Source organism: Polychytrium aggregatum (assembly GCF_025602895.1).
Source record: "Polychytrium aggregatum strain JEL109 chromosome Unknown BJ171scaffold_22, whole genome shotgun sequence".
Classification (NCBI taxonomy): Eukaryota; Fungi; Chytridiomycota; class Chytridiomycetes; order Polychytriales; genus Polychytrium; species Polychytrium aggregatum.
Window position 1 is genome coordinate 419,804 of NW_026516224.1, and position 22,420 is coordinate 442,223.

General features: G+C 56.3%; 6 protein-coding genes across 6 annotated transcripts; 2 read left to right on the forward strand and 4 right to left on the reverse strand.

Annotated features, from left to right (window-relative positions):
• Positions 1-5: 5 nt before the first annotated feature.
• Positions 6-2,134, reverse strand: BJ171DRAFT_508449 (SGNH hydrolase-type esterase domain-containing protein). The gene is made up of 9 exons (XM_053111295.1): positions 1,863-2,134; positions 1,682-1,751; positions 1,478-1,531; positions 1,274-1,376; positions 1,177-1,195; positions 945-1,048; positions 633-830; positions 428-530; positions 6-213 (listed from the first exon to the last, which is right to left on the reverse strand). The coding sequence occupies exons 1-9, from the start codon at positions 1,956-1,958 to the stop codon at positions 118-120; spliced, it is 843 nt and encodes a 280-aa protein (XP_052965938.1). The 5' UTR covers positions 1,959-2,134; the 3' UTR covers positions 6-117.
• A 231-nt stretch (positions 2,135-2,365) lies between these two features.
• Positions 2,366-5,042, forward strand: BJ171DRAFT_508453 (Hydroxyethylthiazole kinase family-domain-containing protein). The gene is made up of 5 exons (XM_053111296.1): positions 2,366-2,472; positions 2,577-3,450; positions 3,787-3,850; positions 3,965-4,070; positions 4,209-5,042. Exons 2-5 carry the CDS (start codon positions 2,619-2,621, stop codon positions 4,776-4,778), a joined length of 1,572 nt encoding a protein of 523 aa, XP_052965939.1. The 5' UTR covers positions 2,366-2,472; positions 2,577-2,618; the 3' UTR covers positions 4,779-5,042.
• A 136-nt stretch (positions 5,043-5,178) lies between these two features.
• BJ171DRAFT_508454 (uncharacterized protein) lies at positions 5,179-9,577 on the reverse strand. The gene is made up of 6 exons (XM_053111297.1): positions 9,366-9,577; positions 8,386-9,191; positions 7,030-8,052; positions 6,419-6,900; positions 6,277-6,286; positions 5,179-6,106 (listed from the first exon to the last, which is right to left on the reverse strand). Exons 2-6 carry the CDS (start codon positions 9,128-9,130, stop codon positions 5,325-5,327), a joined length of 3,042 nt encoding a protein of 1,013 aa, XP_052965940.1. The 5' UTR covers positions 9,131-9,191; positions 9,366-9,577; the 3' UTR covers positions 5,179-5,324.
• Positions 9,578-10,316: 739 nt separating this feature from the next.
• BJ171DRAFT_133964 (male sterility protein-domain-containing protein) lies at positions 10,317-14,958 on the reverse strand. The gene is made up of 11 exons (XM_053105655.1): positions 14,416-14,958; positions 14,216-14,275; positions 13,923-14,095; positions 13,734-13,746; positions 13,569-13,647; positions 13,340-13,489; positions 13,085-13,261; positions 12,682-13,013; positions 11,208-12,550; positions 10,864-11,056; positions 10,317-10,749 (listed from the first exon to the last, which is right to left on the reverse strand). Exons 1-11 carry the CDS (start codon positions 14,910-14,912, stop codon positions 10,401-10,403), a joined length of 3,366 nt encoding a protein of 1,121 aa, XP_052965941.1. The 5' UTR covers positions 14,913-14,958; the 3' UTR covers positions 10,317-10,400.
• Positions 14,959-15,632: 674 nt separating this feature from the next.
• On the forward strand, positions 15,633-20,431 carry BJ171DRAFT_508477 (tRNA synthetases class I (C) catalytic domain-containing protein). Its single transcript, XM_053111298.1, has 11 exons — positions 15,633-15,982; positions 16,290-16,386; positions 16,591-16,830; positions 16,937-17,152; positions 17,382-17,828; positions 18,467-18,700; positions 18,894-19,000; positions 19,127-19,373; positions 19,471-19,552; positions 19,704-20,008; positions 20,139-20,431. Exons 1-11 carry the CDS (start codon positions 15,666-15,668, stop codon positions 20,268-20,270), a joined length of 2,424 nt encoding a protein of 807 aa, XP_052965942.1. The 5' UTR covers positions 15,633-15,665; the 3' UTR covers positions 20,271-20,431.
• On the reverse strand, positions 20,432-22,113 carry BJ171DRAFT_568661 (uncharacterized protein; the record flags this gene model as incomplete). Its single annotated transcript, XM_053113526.1, has 4 exons — positions 20,432-20,662; positions 20,798-20,818; positions 21,068-21,293; positions 21,555-22,113. The coding sequence occupies 4 exons, from the start codon at positions 22,111-22,113 to the stop codon at positions 20,578-20,580; spliced, it is 891 nt and encodes a 296-aa protein (XP_052965943.1). The 3' UTR covers positions 20,432-20,577.
• Positions 22,114-22,420: the final 307 nt, after the last annotated feature.

Sequence of the window (22,420 nt, forward strand, 5' to 3'; positions counted from 1 at the left end):
CTTCATAAAGTGTCTATCTGAATCTTTATTGCATTCCCTTGAGCTGGGGGCGGCTTCACTGATGGAGAGGCAGTCACCAGGACGGGCTGCGGGGACATTGGCTCGCCAGATTGCCCCTCACATCTTCAGATGCTTCCGGAAGAGAGCAAACTCACGCTTGACCAAGTGGCTGAGCATGATCTCGACCAGATCCTTGGAAAACTTCTCATAGCCCTGCAAAGTTTCGATTCAACACCGTGTTTCAGTATCATAACCCGCGCACATACTCATTATATATCATGGACTTCGGTGCTGGCTGGCTGGTGCGCACCGATAAGTCCGCTGTCCCCCTACATGATGTTGGCCGCCCACACCAACCGCCCGAATTGCATTCAACCATCCCTTCAACGTATCACCGCGGGTTAGCACGCCAGTCTAACCAGCCTACCTTGAGCGAGAAGTATCTATCTCTATAGAACAACGAGGGATGTCGATACTCATAGTTGGACGAGTCAAGGCGTGGTCCGACAAAGACACCTTCGGTCTGGTTGCTGGTTGATCCACCCATCAAGACAGTCAGAAAGGGTAAGTTGGCATATACTTTCATATCGACACTGTCGTTTGTTCCGCTGCTGTGCCGAGAGCAATCTTACTTTTTGAGCCACTCCTGAACGAGCTCGTTTCTGCGGGCGTTTTGCTCTGCAACTTCCTTCCCATCGAGCTTCAAGTCTCCCATCGTTGGGAACGTGGACACGTAGACATCCATGCCCTTGTTTCGGAGCACTCGGACAATGGCGATCAAGTTCTCCAGGGTCTCTTCTGGCGAGATCGGTGCTTCCCCGCTTCGCGGTCTATGATATTGGTGCTCATGAGCAAAGCTGAACAGCGGTCTGGGCAACAGGCTGACAATCTACATCAAGCGCAAGCCCCAAATATGCCCAACCGGCAACGATGAGGGAATCCACCTGGCGTCGTTGAGGCCCAGGGCAATGATAACGGCGGCTGATTCCTCGATCTTTTTGGAGGCAAAAGTTTTATCGAACAGCTGGAGGGACTTGACACCAGGTTTCTGTGGATCGCAAGGCGTCAGTGTACGAGCCCCACATCACCGCCTCCAGCCAATCGATCATTGCCTGTCGGCGCGACGATCTTAGGTCAGCGTCCAAGCCAACACCCATGCTTCATAACGACACCCACCCGTTCAGACTGCGGCAGCCTGGGCACCGAGAGATGAACGCCATTAGTATATGCCATCTCGGAGTTCGCAGCGTGCTTGTCTTTCAAGGTGACTTACCAATCGCGAGTCGTTGAACCACAATATCCCCGGTTGTGAAACCGCCACGACTGCCTCAGACTGCTCTCTTTCGAGAGGAGCTTTGCCAGATACGTTGCGATACCTGATTCGTTCGTCGGGTTTGTAGCGACAGCGGCGCGGTAGAGTTGCAGCATTAGTGCCGTTCATGCGCATGCTTTGGCTGCTGAGGCGACGTGTTCGTACCTGGGATCTGTCCAATCCCGACCGAGTCTCCATATCCCCAGGCGATATCATCGCCTGCAGAGACGCGGCGGCGCGGTATCAGCGGACGACAATATTGTTAGAGCGCCAATTGACAAGTGACCGCGCTTTGGCGAAGCGGGGCATTCCGCATCGATCGGCGGTGAGTGCCGACGAGCGAGAGCAAATTGACGGTGGCACTCTTACCGATGACGGTAACGGACTGGCGGAACTTTGCCCAGGCGTCTGTTTCGTTCGGAAAGCTCTCAAAAGCATACTGGCGCGGTTGGGTTCGGGAGCGTCAGCCAGCCAATATGGAAGTTTGGTAAGTCACAGAGCAGAACAGGAATCCCAAGCGAGTGGCCCGAGGCCTGGAGTAAATACTTACCCACTGAAGGAGGCACCATAGGTACTTGGCCCAGATCCAGTACTGATCCCACAGGAATACGACCCAATCGAGGATGGTGACGAGGAGGGAGGCCATCGCGCAGACGGATGATCAAGGATGGCTGTGTGGCTGGCGTGCTGGCTGATTCAAAGATGAGCCGGAGGAGATGAGTCTCTGGATGAGCGGCTTCAAGTAGTCGACGACCCGCAACGAAGACGCGGCTGAGCTGGGCTGGGATCGAGGGTCGATTGACGGCGGCGGGTGGGCAGATCAACAGCAGACGGCAAGAGCGACGACGGCGGGCGAGGAAAGCGCTTTGGCCATCCGGCGATCCGATCGCGGCGATGCGGCCTGTGTGGCGGTGGCGGTGCGACGGCTCTGCTGCGCTCTCGGTCGCTCTCGGTTGCTCTCGGTCGCTCGTCGCGGCTTCTCGTAGCCTCTCGCTATCTCCTCGCTCTCTCCTCGCCACGGTTGGCCGTTTCGTCAAGCCTGCTGACCCAGTTCGCTGACCGTTTTGCCGGGTCGTTCGTTGCTTACCGTCCGGCTTTCCCCCATCATCTACTCGCCAGATCCACCGCTGACGCTCGGTCTGCCCTCGGCATCTCATTTGGTACTTGTCGCGCCTTCTGATGCATGCAGTTTCTGCCCCCAGTGGCCGAAGCTCGTGGCGGCTTTCTCGCTGACGCAACCTTTGTCTGCGGCTCATCGACCCAGGCCCAAAACCAGATCTATCCTCCTGCTGCTCATCTGCTCGTCATGACCAAACCCCAAGTTGACTACACCCTCTATCTCGTCACGGATCGCTCTTTGCTTCCCGCTGGCACCACGCTTGCCTCGTCCGTCAAGGCTGCCATCGAGGGAGGCGCTACCCTCGTCCAGCTCCGCGAGAAGAATGTCTCTACCAAAGAATTCGTCGAGACCGCCCAGCAGGTCCTTGCGATCACCCGAGCTGCAGGTGTGCCGCTTTTCATCAACGACCGCATCGACGTTGCCCTGGCGGTCGACGCCGACGGTGTTCACATCGGCCAAAGCGACATGCCGGTGGACATTGCCCGTGGCCTCCTTGGTTCGACCAAGGTCCTCGGCGTGACTGTCGAGAACCCGCAGCAGGCCTGGGATGCCATCCAGAAGGGGGCCGACTACATCGGCACCTCGGCTGTCTTTCCGACCGGCACCAAGAAGCACGCCGACGACCACCAGTTCCTTGGCCCTGTCGGTGTCAAGGCGATCCTTGAGTCGGTCCGCTACACCGACATTCCTGTCGTGACCATTGGTGGCCTCAATGCCGACAATGTCGAGCAGGTTCTGTTGGAATCGGCCGTCGAGAAGAGCGGCCACAAGCCCGCCAAGCGACTCTCTGGCGTCGCCATCGTCTCGGCCATCATCGCCAAGGAAGACCCAAAGGCCGCTTCGCAGGTACTGGCGGCCAAGATCCGTCCGATCGTCTCGGGCACGGCCCATGCCGCCGTTGAGCGATCGCTCGTCTGGAAGCGCCCCGATGCCGAACAGGCGCTCGTCGACAAGATTGCCAACGCATTCATTCAGCTGCGTGAGCGAAAGCCTCTCGTGCACAACATCACCAACTACGGTAAGGTCTGCGCCTCTGGCAGGGACGCGGTTGAATATGTATACCACCATGTCGGGTTTCCCGAGATCCATCGCCAGGGTCCGAGACGGCTCTTATAAGGGCACTTGAGTCGATCTGGAGAGTGTTTCCGCGAGCTTGGAAGTCCGCTTGTCGATGTCTTTGCATATTCTCTGCGGCGAATGTGCCCCGCTTCTCATGGCTGTAGACGATCTGACCGAACGGACCATGTGCGATGTCAAAGGCGCATGTCAAAGGCACAGAGTCAATGTCTTCGCACGAGCACTCTGCACAAGTCATGCTTCCTGACCATCATATTCTCATTCCTTCGCCCGACAGTTGTCATGAACGACACCGCCAATGTCATTCTGCACATTGGCGGTCTTCCTGTCATGGCCCATGCGTAAGATGACACTGCCTGCGAACGCTTGTGCGCACGAACGCATGCACATGCGACCCGCCGGGTTGATCGGGCCCGACATCGCTTGACGTTCTCTGCGCTGTCCCCTCGGTCCAGTCACAACGAGGCTGCCAAAATCACAGGCATCTCCAATGCCCTTGTTATCAACATTGGCACGCTCGACGACCCCAAGGTCCAATCGATGCACATCTCTGCCAAGCAGGTATGGCCCTTGAATGATACCCGGTGCTTACAGGCACCCTCCCTGTCTGCACGACGCATATCGATATGGCTCTGTGTTCGATGCTTACAACCGCAATTTGCTTCCAACACATAACCAAACGCAACGTCGCGGCTCCAGGCCAACGAAAAGGGAATCCCGATCGTCCTGGATCCAGTCGGTGCTGGCGCGACATCCTACCGCACCGAAACCACCCTTAAGCTCCTGACCGAAAACAAGATCGACATTGTCAAGGGCAACGCCGGCGAGGTTGGCATCATTGCCGGCTGCGGTGGCGTCGAGATGCGGGGTGTCGAGAGTGTTGGAACGCTCTCGCAGCCGGAGTTTGTTGTCGAGAGCCTGGCCAAGCGCTTTAGCAACGTCTTTGCCATCTCGGGCAAGACCGATTACATCTCTAATGGCGCTCAGACTGTGGCCGCCTCCAACGGAAACGAGTGGCTCGGAACCCTGACCGGCACGGGCTGCTCAACGACGACCCTCGTGGCCAGCTTTGCCGCGGTCGAGAAGGACCATGTTGTCGCCACGGTTGCTGGTATCGTCGCCATGGGTGTTGCTGCCGAGCTTGCTGTTGAGTCTGGACGTGTTGCCGGTCCTGCAAGCTTCAAGGCTGCCCTCTACGATGCCCTGTACCATTTGAACGCCGATGCCATCCGACTGCGCGCCCGCGTTGAGATTTTGAAGAGCGCCTAGGTACACACCCAGAGGGTATGGAACGGGGCTCAAGTGTCTCGCTTGTGCTCGCCTGCGTGATATGCGGAAAGCGTATGGCCGCACCAAGAGCGCGTCAGACCCAAAGCAATATAGGAGCTCAATCCTCATTGATGAGAATGTCGAGACAACCATTGTGTCTGCAACATGGCGATTGGCATCTCGTTGGGCTTCGTTGCTGCGGCACGATCCTTTGGTGCGGCACGATCCTTTGGTGCGGCACACAATATATCGACAGCGTCTGACTTTGGAAATGCTAGCCATGGTGTGCCCAGCGACCGGGCTCAGCCCCAGCCACTTATGCCTCTGGGCTTCTAGGTTGCGAAAGCAGTGATGCAACCCCTGCAATTGTCTGCTGCACAAGGGCGGGCATCGGACACGTCTCCCTTCGATCGGGGCCAAGTGTATTTCGTACATCGAGTGTTCCTGACAAAGCGACTCGTTCGGCCCCCCCCAACAGGCCGTATGATACATGTTTCTCCTGGCTCGCACAGACCTGGGTGCTTTAGGTCGGCTCCACTGCAAATCTCAGTCCCCGGTCGTGGCGTAGCTGAATTGCTCGTCTCCTTGTATGACCCCTAGAGTGGATCTTCGGGTAACAGGTGCTCTCCTGCTGGATCCGGTGCCCGACCCCATCCGGACGATGGTTTCGCCTCTCCGCTCGTGTGTCTCGCCAGACTCACTGATGGGAGCAACTTTGTTGGTCCTGGATTGGGACTTTTGAAGCAGCTCAATGTTGCGACTGCTCTTTCGCCGGTAGATTGCGCTGGCAACGATGATATCGCTACTGCTGGCCAGGCTCGTGTGGCTCGAAATGTTGCCTTTGCTGCCGAGGTTATTCTTGCTTCCCAGACCGGCCTTGCTTGCCAGAGTCCCGCGGCTGCCAATATTTGTGTGGTCTGCAACACTGCCATGGCTGCCGAGGTTGGCGTGGCTCCGTGCTAGAATCTTGTGCTGCATGTTCAAGACCAGCGCATTGGCTGCCATAGTCTCCTCCTCCTCGTTCATCAGGTCGTCCGTGGTAAAGCTGCCGCTTGCCAGTTTGTCCTGGAGCTTCTTGAGATGCTCCGTACATCCAACCGTGTACTCATGCCGCTCACCAAGCTGCAGACGGTATGTTTTCACGAATCCCTCGATGAGCGGGACCGTCTCCTTGATGAGGTTCAGGTGGATGTTTTGGGGGACGTCGACGGCTGACTGGGCCTCGACTGCGGCAAGATACTCCTTGCGCGGTCGCTCTTTCTCCTTGGCGTTGACTTTTTCTTTGGCCCATTTTTTGAGTTTGAGGATCATCTGCAAGGTGGATGTGTCTGGGGGGGGGTTGAGGAGAACAGAAGTGACATGTCAGCAACAGCAAGTACCACGCCTCGTCTGGCAGCTCGAGGAGCAGTGCGAGCCCCTCATACCCATACCCATACCCATACCCATACCCATACCCCTTCGTTTGGCTCAGCCGCGCCAACACCCAGTACCCCAGTACCTGTTTGTTTCTGGTAATTTGGACCAGGATCCGAGCCATGTTGTAAAGCACCGACCAGCGATTGGGATTGCATTCAAGAAGGATCGTCAGTCAATTTGCGGGACTCTGTTGCCATCGAGGGCTCATGAGGAAAGACTCTTACCGCGAGTTCGAGGTTCTCACCGGCCTTCTTCAGCTCAGTCAGAACCTTCACCACGCTTCCAATGTCTTTGAGCTTGCTCTCCGTTTCGCCGTGCTCGTGTGACTGCGTGGCTTTCATGCGACTAATGATGTCCAGATAGACAGGTGCGCTCGGGATCTCCAGGTTTTTATGGGTACTGACGCGGCTGCTTCCGGCCTTGATCGACATGGACGATATGACACTGCTGGATCTGCCACGGTTGGTGAGGCCAGGACTGAGTGACTGGAACACAACGCCATGCTCGGCGAGAGAATCCAGAACGTTGATCTCGCGCTCGCGACCGCCGTCGGGTTGATCAGCATCGGACATCTCTGCTTCGACATCGCCAGCGATCTCGATGGTCGGGATGTTGGGATGGCCTGGATAGTCGAAGGTCCGAAAGCTTGTGTCGTGTGGAGAAAACACATCCTGAGACTGTGCGTCCGGAGACTGGCCCAAGTTTGCTGCGTCGAGATAGATGCATATATGAGTCAGTGCGGACCAAGGACGATAACTCTATCAGGCTTGCAGCCGCTCTTCAACTTTTCGCATCTGCACATCTGCGCTTGTACATCTTTGGCTGGCGGGCTTACCGTTGACACTGAGACGTGGCTTGTCGTCCAAACCAAAGCTCTGTAACGAATTGAGGTTGATGGATGGCTCTCGTGAGCGCATTAACGGGGTCGTGGGCGATCCAACCAACAGATTTGACCATGCGGACAGTTGCGCTGGCGGTTTCGGTGGCTCTGGGAGGCTCTGTGCTCGATCAGAGACGCCTTCTATCACCAGAGCCGGCGCACTTCCGGCCTGCCAGTCTTCAGCATCGTGCGTTGTTTCAATCCAGTTTTCGATCTTTTTTGCTTTCGCCATTCTTTCCATATGCTGATTCAGTTCTGGCGTCTCATCACTCCTCCGGTCGACTACATCTGCAAGACTTTTGTGGCTCTTGTTCAAATGCTCGTCCGAGGTCTGTAGTGGAGAAATGATACCACGTCGCAGTTCCTCGATGAGATTGTGGTAGGAACGAGAGCTAGCTCGGACCCGGTCTTCCTGGGGCAGGTTCTCCTGCGAATTGTGGTGGTCGGTGAGCTTCTGCTGTATCAGGCTCGATAAACTGGATAGGCTCTTGTTATGCTCCTCGAGGGCCTCTGTCGTCAGCTGCGAGCGCTTGTGGACGACGCTGATGCCCAGTGTGCGTGCCGACTTGATCTCATCGCCCAGTTTCTCTGGGTGCTTTTGCAGAAGCTCCTCCTCCGGATCGGGGATCGAAATGAGCGGCCCACGTCCGGCTGCTATCGGTGCCGATGGTGGCAGGGACTCGGGCGAAAAGCTCTCCATGTTGTCCCGCGGCGCCAAACGCTTCACGACGGCCAGCTCCGTTGCGGATGTTGCTCCAATATCGCCCGATATACTTCGGACTGCCGCAGAAGATCGCGCACAAGAGTTGCGGGACGAATTAAGCATGGTGATAAACCCCGTGGTTGGTGTGAGTTGGTTCAGGTCGTAGGTATCGTTCACTCGGGTGAGAATGCTCTTGAAGCCTCCTTGAGCCTCGGAGGCAGCAAATATGCTGGACTTGCGCCGCATTCGCATGTGAGATTCTTCTGTCTTGACCTCTGCTTGCAATTAGCGATGCAAAAGTATTCGCATTAGGCACGCAGCTATGTGATCTGCATTCCGGCAGCGCCAAGTCGCTTGGCCTGTCGTTGCTTGGTAGTCAAGCTCTCACCACCCATACTTTGACAGCGGTGCACACAGGCACCCCTCATGTTTCAACACCGATACCACATGGGCTCGAAGCCCACAGACCGTCCGGCTCTGGTAGCCCATCAACGAACACTACCCACTCGCAATGTGACACTCCCCCAAGCGCCGATACGTCGGTATGATGGCCCTCGCCACATCCACCGTCTGTCCCTTGGGGATTGCTCTCGACCTCCGTAGCCCACCTTGTGCTTTCCACAGCTTGCTGGTGTCCTGGTCCATGAGACTGACCGCCAGACTCTTTCGGCGGACCGATTCTCTGCGTCCGATGATGGCATCCAACGCGACGGCGCCGCTTGGAGGGAGATGCTCGCTCGAGGGCTCGCGGTGGTAGATGGGGAGAGCCACGTCCATCGGCTCATGGAAGGAGCGCCGTTTTGACTGCAGCCGCATTGCGGTCGAGTAATCTGCCGATGCAGGCGTCAATTGGTTTTGAAGATCAGGCTTTTGTGGTCGTCTCAACACCACGGGCGGCGAGGTCCGTGAGGAGCGAGGCGAGGAGGTGGCCGTAGCCATGTTGGAGAGGGCCAGCGAGGTTCTGGGCTCGTTAAGCATGTCCTGCGGAGGCTTTGGGGCGTTCGTCAAGGCCGGAAGATGGCCGAGCCCCCGGAATGCCGTCGATGCATCTTCCGGATGCCTGGGTTCCAAGGCATCAGAAGTCCGCGGCGATGCCGACGCGGGCGAAGACTGCTGCGATGGTGGCTCCGATGACAGCGTCGATGCAGGCCTCGACGATGATGATGACGATGTCGATGCTGGCCCTGGTATTGGTGCTGGTACTGCTGCTGGTGCTGGCTCCTGTTCCAAATCCGGTGTGATAGCTGGCGAATGGTGTTGCTGCCGCCGCGGCTCATCCTTTGGCTCGCTTCTCTCCTCGGCCTGTCCATTCTTTGAAGTCAGCGATGTGCGCTCAAGCGGAAACGGGTGCATGGCCACTCTATTGGAGGCATAAAATGCGCTCCTTGAGGTCGCCTCTTCGATGTGGCAGGATCTGGATGGAAGACAGCCGGTTTCAGGTCAAAATGGTGCGCGAAGACTCCAGAGAGCCAATGGGTACGATGATGCCCAGCAACGATTCTCAGTCGACGGAATGAGATAGTGAGCAATGAGGGGACCGAGAGGGCGTGTGAGGGTGGTCTAAGGGCTGAAAGCAGCAATCCCTCACCCAGCGGATGCAAGAGGGAGGGCAGATGCGAGTGGCCGCTGGCACTGATGCAGATACGAGTAGATTCCACTGGATCAATGGGTCCGCTTGCTCTCTCGGAAGATTTGTCGTGCTTCAGCATGCACTGACCGCTGCTGGGATGTGCCGTATGTACAGCAAGCCAGTCAGCCCTCGAATGGCCAACTGTAAAAAAACGGGGGCAAGGGACCAGGATCTGCCCGAGCATGATTGGGAGGGCCAGTGGAGAATCGGAGACATGGATGGCTGGCCGCTCTCAATCAGCCATCCACCAGGCATCCTGGCAGCCTCAAGGCGAAGGCCATGCCCAACGCACGATGTTTTGAGGCAGTAGATCATTTGATCGTGTATCAAGAAAAGTGGGCCTGGTTTTTAGTCCATATGCTTGGCAAGACAAAGCAATGGATACAGAATCTGGATGCAGGCAGTGGACGCTCCATCATGAATCGCGGCCCTCGATATGATGCTCACTCGCCAAACATCTATGTTGCCGACGGAAACAACAATTTTGCTTCAACCCTGGACAAACGAACCGTAAAATACACCATTCCGGTAATCAGTCACTCTTATAGATCCCAGGAGGGCAGCTCCGAAGTCATCGATGTTGATGAGGACGCACTCCTGCTCCCGATAGTCTCAGCAGACACAGCCTCCTTTGTGTCGATGGAGCCGGGAGAGTGGAATCGGGATATGAAACACTGGTTGAGACTGGGTCCTTGTCTGTCGAGATGGCTCAGAGCCTGCCACAGCGGGTCGCAAAGAAAAATCAACCGTGTTCACATCAGAAGGCCCAACATGACTCGACCAAACATGACTCGACCAAAGACCAAGGACGTCCATGATCACTAAAGGAATGAACATCCACAAGCTGCGGGATGTTGGAAGCGAAGGGATCGGATCAATTGAGTGATCCGCCGTTTATAGATGAAAAGAAAGGAAATGAAAGAAGAGACTCAAGCAGAACGCACGAGGGACGAAACAACCTGATCAATCTATTGCTGAATCACCGTCCGCTGATCAGTTGCGGCCGGTGCGAGTGAAGATGCTGACTTCGGGATACTCGTCGTCCTTCAGCTCGCTCGATGGCGTGATGGGGTTGGGAAGGAAGTGAGCATGGTTCAAGTAGCTGAGACACTTCTTGGCAATCAGCACAGTCGAGGGACAGGGCGTTGGGTAGATCGAGCGGGTGTTGGCGTTGTCGATCTTGAAGGACATGTCCATCATCATGTGCATGAGGGGGGACAGGGCATTTTGGTTGTACAAGGGGTTGGTGGAAAGGATGTACTTGAACTTTTCACGAGTTTCAAAGAGGACGGGCCAGCCAAAGGAGTTGACAATCTCGAACAGCTTGGTCTCAGTGAGGACACTGCGGTGAGTGGTTGAGTGAGTGAGTGAGTGAGTGAGTAATCAGAGTCGGAATCCACCATCCATACCACATCGCACACCATATCCACATCACACCACATCACACAGTCCTCACCTGTGCTCCGAGTCGCTGATGTGGAACACAAACTTGGACAGGGACTCCACCGAGCCGGCAATCTCGGCAACCACCTTGGCAACATGGTCGACGGGATCCATGGTCAGGGTGACGGGAGTGGCATATGAAGGAGCAAGGCCGAGCTGGATGCATCCCTTGACATATCGCCAGATGTAGTCATCCGCGTTGGACACTGGAGCGATGGAGGGTGTGAAGGTGTCAGTTGGTGTCAATTGGTGGGTGAGTGGCACTTGACAATCGAGACCATCGATTCATGGCCAGTCCATGTGAGCGAATGAGACATCTACACCACATCACATCACACCACACCACACTCGACTCACCTCCGTATTTGCTGTCACCAGCAATGACGGCTGGGCGAATGATCGTCACCGGCACTCCCCTGGATCGTGCCTTGTTGACCAGCTGCTCAGAGACCCACTTGGTCTGGCCATACCCGCCAGAGATGTTCCAGGCCGAGTAGATCTTCTCCTCGAGCGGCTTGTCTGACTTCTTGGCCATCGGGATCGTGCCGATGGTCGAGATGTAGTGCACCACCTTGAGGTGGTGGGTTGTGGCCAGTCTCAGGGCCGTCGCAGTGCCGAGGACATTGGGTCCCTTGAGTCTGTCATAGTCAAACAGCCAGTGAACCTCGGCGCCGTTGTGGACAATCATGTCGGTCTCCTCGCCGATCTCCTTCCATCGCTCGTCCGAGAGTCCCCACTTGTCCTGCGACAGGTTGCCGCACAGTCCAACGAGTCGAGATTTGAGGTTGTGGTCAAGGAAGGCTCTCTGGCTCGGATCGAGAACCAGCTTCTGAGCCGTGCTGATGATGCGCTCGACAGCCTCCTGATCGTCCTTGGCTCGGACCAGGCAGTAGATCTTGGCCCGAGGGAACTTGTGGGCCAGCTCAAAGACCAAGAAGGCACCGAGGAAGCCAGTGGCACCGGTCAGGACGATGCCGCGAGGGTCCTTGGGATAGACAAACGGAGGAAGACCCTCGGCCGTCACACTCGCATCGTCGAGCTTGGCGGCCTCGGCAGCCAGATCAACAGTCGGGGGAATCATCGGTCTGTCGTCGAGGATGTCGACAACCAGCTGGGCGACATCGAGCGGCGTCATTCCGTTCGACAGCAATATCATCGGTGATATCTCGACATCCAGCTCATCCTTGATGGCGAGGGCCAGACGGACGACACTCAGCGAGTCAAAGCCGACGCCGCCGATGTAGTAGTTGCGGCCGTCGAGGGCGGGGTTGTCGATGATCTGGCTGCCAAGTGTGGAGATCTTGGCGGCAGCGCGGGACAGGGGAGTGTTGACGAGTGTCAGTGGAGGGTACTCGACTGACCTACCGAAGTACTTGGCATGCTCGGCGAAACGCCTGAGCTTCTTGAGATCACGCTTGCCCGAGTCGTTGAGGGGGAACTGGTGCAGTTGGAAGACGTTGTGGATCGGGAACTTGGCGACGTTCTTGAGGGTAAAAAAGTCCTCGACGATACGAATCATCTCGCTTGGAACAATATCGGTGTTGGATCCGCTCCGACGAACGTAGAGCATCACGATCTCCTTCTCGGAGGTCTGGACAAAGGTGCAGTCTTTGATGGTATCAGGCATGTGCTCGAGAACCAACTCCTCGAGGGCGTTGAGGTCGACATAGACGCCGTTGACCTTGATCTTCTGATCGAATCTGGAGGGTGATGGTGTGGAGTGAGGGAGTGGATGGCGTGAGTATCCGGGATACAGTAGTTGGATGTGTCCTCAGGGTACCAGATGTGCACTCGCCATCAATGAGATGCAACGCCCAGCCATTGACCTTACCTTCCAATGACAGTGAACTGGTTCTCGTAGACCATCTCGACCCAGTCCATGGTGCAGATTCGAGGTGAGCCATCCTCGAGGAAACCGAAGGGTGCGAGCTTGTTGTTTGGATCGGCGTTGACAAAGTTGGGATGGTTCTTGACAGGGTCGTCATTGTTGACGGCAAAGACGAGCACACCGCTCTTGGAGACTTTTTGGTCGACAATGTTGCCCTCCTCGTCGAAGAGGAGACAGCGCACTCCAGGCTTGGCCAGCTTGTAGACCAACTTGTCTGGAACGATTTGGCTGGTGGCTGGGAGGAAGCAAACCGAGAGGGCACCAATAAGGCCAACCTGTAGATGAAGCTCTCATCAGAAACAATTCAGGGGCAGCTCATTAGCAGGCTGCTCAAATCGAATTATACCTCGCTCGATCCATAAAGGATCTGGATTCCAGCCTTGGGGAATGCCTTCTTGACTTGTGCGACGACGCTTGATGGGACGAACTCCGAACCTAAGCCGATTTTTCTCACCGTATTCCACTTGACATTCGAATTCTGACTCTGAGCAACGTTGATGATCATCTTCATGAACGAGGGCGTCTGTGAGGAGAACATCAAATGAGTACCACACGTCCGCACTGGAACGAATGTACTTTGTCGCTGATGATTCCAACTTACCAAATACATATACCACAAGCCATCGTTCAGCATTCCGATGATACTCTTGACTTTGTCGACGGTGTTGGGTGTGGGCTCTGGAAACCAAAAGGATCCTTTGAGGCTCAGGGTGCAGAGCATTATAGTGAGAGTTGCGGTAAAAGCAGGTGCCTGATGGTAATTCCGCGTTAGTTCTCAATCTATAGATGGATGGGTCAAATTTGTTGTTGTTCAGAATCCTGCGGTTTACCTGGCACAGCCCGGTTCTTATATACTCGAGTCCCAGCGCACCTCGACCAGCGATTGCGCCAATGTGAGGGAATTTGAATCTGAAGAACCACAAGAAGGCACTGAGTGTGAGATCCTTCATTCGATCCGAGTGAGGAGTATGGATGCAATGCCATGGGTCACTTACGTCTTCGGAATGCCTTTTGGGTTGATCAGGGGAGCAGCATCGAGGATTGAGACACAGAGGTCAAATACATTTCTAACAGGTAATTCGCTATCTACCGTAACTATGCAGCCACCATCCCGAGTTTGACTGCCCATGCTCGACCTTTGTGGCTGGACTTTGGCTTGTCAGCAGCCACATCCACTCACATACCAGTTGTTCCGGAGGTGCACTGAAAGGCAACAAACTCATCGAGCGGCTCACAGACTTCGAGACATGGAGACGGAACGTCGTCCAACACAGGGAAGGTGGCGGCATCGATCAGAGTCACGCCTTCGGTGCGGCCGGGCTTGGTGTAGTGGTGGAGGATGTACTTGATCGCATGTCTGTCGGTTGGTGGTGATGTGAGTGTCAGGATCTCAGTCGACCAGCTCAGAAGAGAAGCTGGCTCAACCCAGGACGCAGGAACCAGCCTGCTCATCCTAACGATAGCAACCAGCACAAACCTCTCGCACAGGGCCTTGCGAACGGCAGGAGGCAGGTTGAGGGCAAAGTTGAGTGTTTTCCTGGATGGAGTTCAAAGGACAGGTGAGACTCGACCCTTGACATGGCACGGAACAAGGGTTGAACATGTCCCTTGCTTGAATCGATGTTCATAGCTCCACATCCCAACATCACATCGCTGCAACAGACCAGAGATACTCACTTGCCAAGCATCCACACAGCAAACGAATAGATCATCCAGCTGGATTCGGCCTCACAGAAGGTGCCGACGGCCTCGTGGCCGTCGTCGTTCCAGCCAGGGAGAGCCTTGAGAGCCTGGGCGATGGAGTAGGCTTGCTTCCACACACGGAGATAGCTGAGTCGCTCCGAGGCACCGTTCTCGTAAGTGTTGATCAGAAGGGCATCGGGTTCATCGCGGGCCATGTTGATGAGACACTCGACGGGATGGAGCCAAGGGCCAAACGGATCGGGCGGAGGAGGGAACTTTGGCTGCTGGGAAACAGGGGTCTGGGTCTGGGGTTGAGTGTCAGCAGATTGGGCGACGACATCCTGGGTCTGCTCGGAGACAGGAGGCTGGCTCTGTTGGGCTGCTGGTGGGTGGGTCTGCTGGTAGAGGTAGATAGGGGTCTGCTGGGAGACATCTCGGTCGTCGACCGGGTCTGTGAACCCTCCAAAACAACAGGAGATGGCCCTGAGCATGGCGGAGAGGCGGGGTGAGAGCCGAAAGGGCGAACGAGACAACGACGAGGGGAAAGTGTGAGGGAGCACCTTTTGTCGTCTGGGCAGCCAGGGGAGAGCGTCTTTGGCCTGGCTGATTGCCAAATTGCATTGAATGAGTGCCCTTGCTTCCTCTCGGCTGTCCTCGATGCTGTGCTGTTGCCTCGCCCAGCAAGCTGCTTGCAAATCCACTGTTCGATGAGCGAACAGTTCACTCGGTGGGAACACATGGGCATGTTTGACACTCTTATATCTTTGTATCTGGCTGCAGATATGCACGTCATCCCACAAGTCGACCACCTCCTCGTGCTCTGGCCTCGTTCTGCTGGTCAAGCCCTGATCGGTCTCCAGCCTTGCCAGTCCATCTGGCTCCGCTGTTGACGATCAACCGGCCGATTGTTGATGCGGATGCTGAGTGCCGAACCAGCGGCCGGAGTGCTGCCTGCCACGCGGTTTGACCATCGACGCACCGTCGTCGCACTGTCCCACCATCGCAGCGTCACACCAGTTGCGCGATTGCCTTGTGTGTGTGTGTCTCGCTGCATCTCTCGCCGCACGTCTCGTCCTCGCTGCGCCTGTGTATCTGTGGCTCACACAAGCCCCGCAGAGACACCGCCCTCGTCCCGTGACCGTGGCTGCGCACGGACTCATCGCCTTCGTTGTGGAAAAATCGCTGTCCTTGGCCGATTCGCCAACGCCCATCTTCCCTCATCTGCGTCCTGCCCCCCCCGGTGCATGATCGGATTTGCACGTCGACGCATCGCTCGGCCGTCCCTCCTGTTTCTGCCGGCTGCACGCCCTTCTGTCTTGCGCATTTCTGCACCTGCACCTCTCTGCATTTCCGTCTGGATCGCTCTTGCACCCATGTCTTCGTCGGCCTCCCAGATCAAGCAGCCCAAGTGGCACAAGCCCGAGCCCTCCCAGGCCAACCTCAGGGTCCTCAACTCGCTCACCCGGGGCAAGGAGGAATTTATCCCGGCCAGATCCAAGCTGGTATCTTGGTACTGCTGCGGTCCCACGGTCTACTCAGACTCGCACATGGGTCATGCCAGGTAGGGCACGTCGGCAGAGGCATTTCTGAAACGTCCTTCTCCCAGTTTGCCTGTCGCATCAATCGGATCCGATGATCTGGCGTGTCCTGGAGGAGCTCCCGTCAAGCCTCCATCACATTAACGCACTTCCGAATGTGCTGCGTAATCTTCACCCCTCTCTTTCCGCTTTATCATCGCGTCTCATTTATTCCCGCTATCATCCAACACTCGATCCCGAATGCTGTCTCGGTTCATACGTGCTTCCGAATACTATTGTAACGACAAACTGTGGTCACCGTGCTCAACCAAACGACCATTTCGACCGCAGAGCCTACATCACCTTTGACATTCTCCGCAGAATCATGGAAGATTACTTTGGGTACGATATCAACTATGTCATGAACATCACCGACATCGACGACAAGGTAGCGATGAGCCCCCCCGAGCGGCTCGTGTGCTGCCCAGAGCATCCGCCGGATTGCTACGCCTGCCATGCTACAGCACCTTTTGCTTTGAACCCCATCTAGATCCACCCGACCGTCGCACGCATCTCCTCTGGTCTCGCTTGCGAGCGGCTCATGCATATACCACAGCATTAACCCAGTCGCGATGATATCCCCCTGTCCAAGATCATCCTGCACGCCCGCTACAAGTACCTCTTTGATCAAGCCAAGTCTGCTGCCTCTGCCCTGACTCCTGAGCTTCTCGAAGATGTCTCCAAGGCATGGAATTTCTTTGTGGAGAAGCGCCTTGCCAAGTTCGATCCCAACGCTGCGTCGCAGTGGGATGCTTTTGCCACCAAGATCGAGACCGGTGGCGGTCCAAACCCAGCCGACGAGCCCAAATTCCAGATGTACTTCAAGGCGGCGGTAGGCAATGCCCGGCGACACTCGTTCCCGCGTGCGCTGTGTCAACCCAGACGTGGCCATCGCTCCTATGGATCGTCTCTCATTGGTATCCACCCTCCACATACAGGCTGCTTCCAACGAAGCCATCGAGCTCGCCAAGCGGCAAATCGCTAGCGGCACTTCAGGGCAAGAGCATGCCCATGCGCTGCTCGACTCCAGCAGAGATGTCTATTCTCTCTATCTTGATTCAATCAAGGGCTCGACCGTGACCGATCCCGCCATCTTCCGCGACTATGCTGCTTTCTGGGAAAACGAGTACTTCAAGGATATGGATGCCCTGAATGTAAGTTCGATACCGATGCCAGTTTCTGCTTCAAGTCAGACTGTTTTCCATTGATTGCGTATGCTAGCTTGCCTTGGACTTTGACGCGACGACATCCGAATGATTCAGCATGGCCGCTGCGATTGAAAGTCCCTTTTTGCATATTTACTGCCGCATACCGCACCATGCACCTGCTTGTTGTTGATTCCAATGGCATCGCCATCGTCATCGTCACTCGTGATCGCTGCAGATCCGTCGCCCCGATGTCCTCGTGCGTGTCAGCGAATACGTTCCCGAGATTGTGTCGTTTGTCGAGCGTATCATTTCCAATGGCTTTGCTTATCAATCCGAGGGATCCGTCTATTTTGACACGGCAAAGTTCGATAAGCATCCAGACCACAACTATGCTAAGCTCGAACCCTGGTCTGCTGGCAACGTTAAGCTGCTGCAAGAGGGCGAGGGTGACCTCTCCACCAGCCATCCGCAAGGCAAGCGAAACCCGTCGGACTTTGCTCTCTGGAAGGCATCCAAGCCAGGAGAGCCCGCCTGGCCCTCTCCTTGGGGAGAGGGCCGGCCCGGATGGCACATCGAGTGCTCGGCCATGGCTGGCGAGATCCTGGGCGAGAAACTCGACATCCACAGCGGCGGAAGCGATCTGGCCTTCCCGCACCATGACAATGAAATAGCCCAGTCAGAGGTAGGCACCGACACCGACACCGGCACTGGCACTAGCGCTGGCATCCGCTTGAGGCAAACGGACCTGCGGCTTGCACAGGGAGCGGCTCTGTGGTCCAGCGATGGTCATACTGTCTCTGGCAGCCATACATGGCACTCAAGGTGCACGGATGGTCCGGGCAGCTCTGCTTCGGTGCTGCGCTGGCGATCGACAAGGCAGTGCATCCGCCCACTGTCCTTGCTGTACCCGACATCCAAGAGTATATTGGGGGAGGGAGACCAGGAAGGTTCATGAAATTGTCGCCTCAGTGGCAACATTTTGGCTGCAACGATGGCCCTTCGGTCCCACCCCCCAATGCGAGACTCTCTGACAGTGTATCGCAAGTAGCGGATACTGCTGTTCGTTAAAGCTCGCACAGGCACTGTCAAGAATGTGTGGAAGGGCAGCACGTCTTGATGCGTTGCGGTTCTGTTGTCGCTGATGTGTTTCAACGGGCGAGAGACCAGCCCGTGTCGACGTAGTGGTGGCTTGAGGACCCTCAGTGTCTACTGACAAGACCTCCGACTGCCCTCCGCACAGCGGTATACGCTTTGGCGGCAGCGCAGTTTGAGGAGCTCAAGCTCAGCTCGCCGACTAACCGATATTTGCATCTCTTCCAGGGTCATTACAACTGCCACCAGTGGGTGAACTACTTCATCCATGCGGGCCATCTCCATATTGAGGGCCAGAAGATGTCAAAGAGTCTGAAGAACTTTGTCAAGATTCAGGAAGCCCTTGCTAAGCACTCTGCGACGCAGATTCGATTCCTATTCCTGCTGCACCAGTGGAACTCTGTCCTGGACTTCAAAGAGAGCTCGATGCAAGAAGCTCGCGCTTACGAATCCGTGATCAACGTAAGAACGGGAGCGCACAAGGAGCAAGCGTTGTAAACCCGCGTGTCGAGGGACAGACTGGTATCCAAACACATTGTGCGATTCAGACGAATGACATGGCCGTGATCCGCGCCATACGCTGCAGAAATCCCCTCACTCTCCCTCACTCTTCCTCACTCTCCCTCACCTGACCCCTCTGCGTTTGCTGCAACAGAACTTCTTCGACAACGTCAAGGCGCTGATCCAGGACGCCAAGAGCACCCCCGAAGTCTTCACCGGCAACCACAACTTCCACGATCTCGAGAAGAAACTCCTTGCCAGGTTAGACGCCGCAGTCGGCTACTGAGAACGATGGCATTTAGTTTCATGACCAACAGCTCGATTCGTGGACCGCTCGCCCTCCCTCCCTCAGCCTTCCTCACTAATATGCCGTACTCCTGTTTTCAGCCTCGAGGTCTCGCAGGTCAAGATCCACAACGCCCTCTGCGACAACTTTGACACTCCCACAGCCATGCAAGAGATCCGTGACCTCATCACCGTGACCAACAAGTACATTGCCGAGAAGAAGGACACCCCAAACACCGATCTCCTGGCCAAGGTTGCCAAATACATCACTCGCCTCGGCAGAATCTTTGGCATCGTTCGTGACGGCAACGCCGACATTGGCAACTCGGCAGCATCCGCCGCGGCTAGCGTATGTACACCGAGACGTATATCGACGAGCGCGACTTGGATTATTGCCCACGACCAAACCATGCTCATCAACCCATGTGCCTTTACAACCCCTTCAGTCCGACGAGGCCATCATGCCGTACCTGCGCGCCCTCTCGAGCTTCCGTGACGGTATTCGCGAGTTGTCCCAGAAGAAGGCTGGTAAGTGGATCACGGCAGTTACCAGATGGCCCAACGACGGGTGCTGAGAATACACACGCAGGTGCAATGCTGTTCTTGGCTCTTCGTTGTGCTTACGTTGTGCACACTCCCTACGTCTATGGCTATTCCCCCCCCCACACCGTGTCAACAGATCATCGCGAGCTGCTTGCGCTCTGCGACAAGCTGCGTGATATTGATCTCGTCGAGCTGGGCGTGGCGCTCGATGATCGTGAAGACGGCAAGGGCGCCCTGGTCAAGCTTGTGGACAAGGAACTGTTGCTGAAGCAGCGACAGGAGAAGCTCGAGCGTGAGCAGCAGAAGCAAAGAGAGAAGGAGGCCCGTCTTCAGCAGGCCCATGCAAAGAAGCTGGAGAAGCTGGCCAAGGGCCAGACTCCCCCCGAGCAGATGTTCAAGAACGAAGAAGGTCTGAAGCTGTATTCGAAGTGGGACGAGAAGGTGGGTAACAGCATGTTGACGCAGGAAGCTCAATGTGCTCGGCTGTCGCTGAGGATGTGACCGAGAGTGCTGATGGGTGCAATGTCGCCTCACGAACGGTGCATTGACGTCCATCTCTTCCGCCGCTCAGGGTCTTCCCACTCACGACATTGGCGGAGAAGAGATCTCCAAGTCCAAGGGTAAGAAGCTTCAGAAGGAATACGATGCTCAAGTCAAGCTGCACGAGGAGTACAAGGCTTTCAAAGCCTCAGAACAGGCGTAATGGCGCGATGGCAGTCCCTCCCCTCCCGGCCCTGCTTCCGCTTGGTTGTGCTGGGCTAAGCTTTGTCATCTGCTTTAGCAGCAGTTGCGAGGAGCAGCGGAATACGGCTGGGGTCCCGGCCACTTCTCAATAAGTATTGTTATTCGGTCCCACATGATAAGACAGAGAGGCGCACTGGCTCGTGGGAACCCCGGGGTGCTGGAAACAGCGAGAGTAGCTCTTTTCCGTGCCTGTTGTCGGTTGTGGGGCTGGCTGAACAGGGTATGGAACGGGCGTTCAGTGATCGGGAGATGAACGTCGCCATCGCCTACGAGGCCGTGGTTACCACCATCAAGAGGTTCCTTCGACAGAGCGGACACTGGGCGGTATGCCTTGTGACCCAGGGCTCCAGGCTGCAGCGCAGAGAGACAGCGGCCAGTCAGCTATTGAGGCGGCAATGGGCTTCGCTATGAGGCCCCTCCCTATCCGATATCATTACACCACTCGCCGGCCTCCTCACACCACGCCCTCTTGTCACTCGGACTCACCATTCTTGATGGAAGAGATGGCTGCACGGCAGTTCGATGGCCATACAGTTGCGCTCAAACTCTTCGAGACAAATAGCGCAGGCCGGCATGGCGCACTCTCCCGAATGACTCGGCCGATGTACATCGCCGTCTGGAAGATCGTCCAGTCTGTCACCACTGCTGCGTCTTCCACTGCTGCTGCTGCAGTGGCTGCTGTCGCCATTGATGTTTCTGTCGATGCCGTCGATGCCGTCGATGCCGCTGGGACCTTTGATGATCTTCAAGGGGAACTTGGTGATGTCGCCGGGACGGAGAAGCGGGGCGGTCTCGACCTGGTCGGCCATGAACAACTCGCCATACAGCAAGCGGTTTCGCAGATAGACGGCCCCGGTGAGAAGCAGCGTCAAGCCCCACAGCACCACCATCAAGATGCAATAGATACGCATCCGAAATAGCGATGTCATTGCGACGTCGTCAAAGTTGGGCAGCTGCGCCTGGAGCCAGGACTCGGAGACGCCTGGCGAGAGTGTGAGGAGGATGTGTCGAGGGGCCGGTGCATGCGAATCGCTGTTGCTGTTGCTGTTGCTGTTGCTGTTGCTGTTGCTGTTGCTGTTGCTGTTGCTGTTGCTGTTGCTGTTGCTGTTGCTGTTGCTGTTGCTGTTGCTGTTGCTGTTGCTGTTGCTGTTGCTGTTGCTGTTGCTGTTGCTGTTGCTGTTGCTGTTGCTGTTGCTGTTGCTGTTGCTGTTGCTGTTGCTGTTGTCGGCCTCATCGATCCAACTGAGTGAGTGCAAGATGTCGACCCGACGGGCCCAGCGGGAGGAGACGAGCAGCGACCAGATGCGAATGTCGGAGGTATCGCCAGCACTGTCCATGCGAAAGATGCGCTTGCTTTCGTATGCGTCGTAGACGATGGCGCCGGCGAACCCGGCCTGCTGCAGGTTCCGGACCATCTCGTCGTAGGCACAGGGGCCAATCGGCACCAAGGCCACCCGCTCTTTGGGACGAGTGTCGGCCAGCGACTTGTCTTGTTGGCCCGTCGAGTCTTGCTGGTCCAGTCGGTCGGCAGTGGGCAGTGGTGCACACGCATCCCAGAGGGACTGGATCGATACTTGGGTCCTGGTTTTGACTTTGGGGCCGAACGAGGAAGGAATACCCATGGTGCTGTCGGCAACGTGGCCGCCAGGGAAAACAATCGAGATGTTGACCAAGTCTCGCAGATAGATGGTCGTTTGGCGGAGAGCAAGCGCACTGGCTGGGGCGATCCACAGGCCCAGGATGACAACCGCCCAGAGGAGACCCGTGTGGTGTCGGGGAGCTTGAAGCCTGGTCAAAGGCATGGTGCAGGGATCAAAGAATGCGACAGTGGAGAGACACAATTGCAGCCGCTGGAGAAATGGTGGTAGTCGTGCTAGAGCAATGCGAGGAACGGAGCAGATCTTGGTGGACAGGCCGTGGGAAACCTCCGTTTTGGTGGTCGAAGCGCAACTCGTTCGCCTTTGCCCACCCGTCTCCAGCGGCCGCTTCTGACTTTGAGCAACCTCTTTACATCTCTTCACACAGCTCCCCGGGGCAGAGACAATCCGTGCTCTTTTGAGAAATCCTGAATCCGACAGGGCCCATGAATCACGACACTGCCCGCGTGCC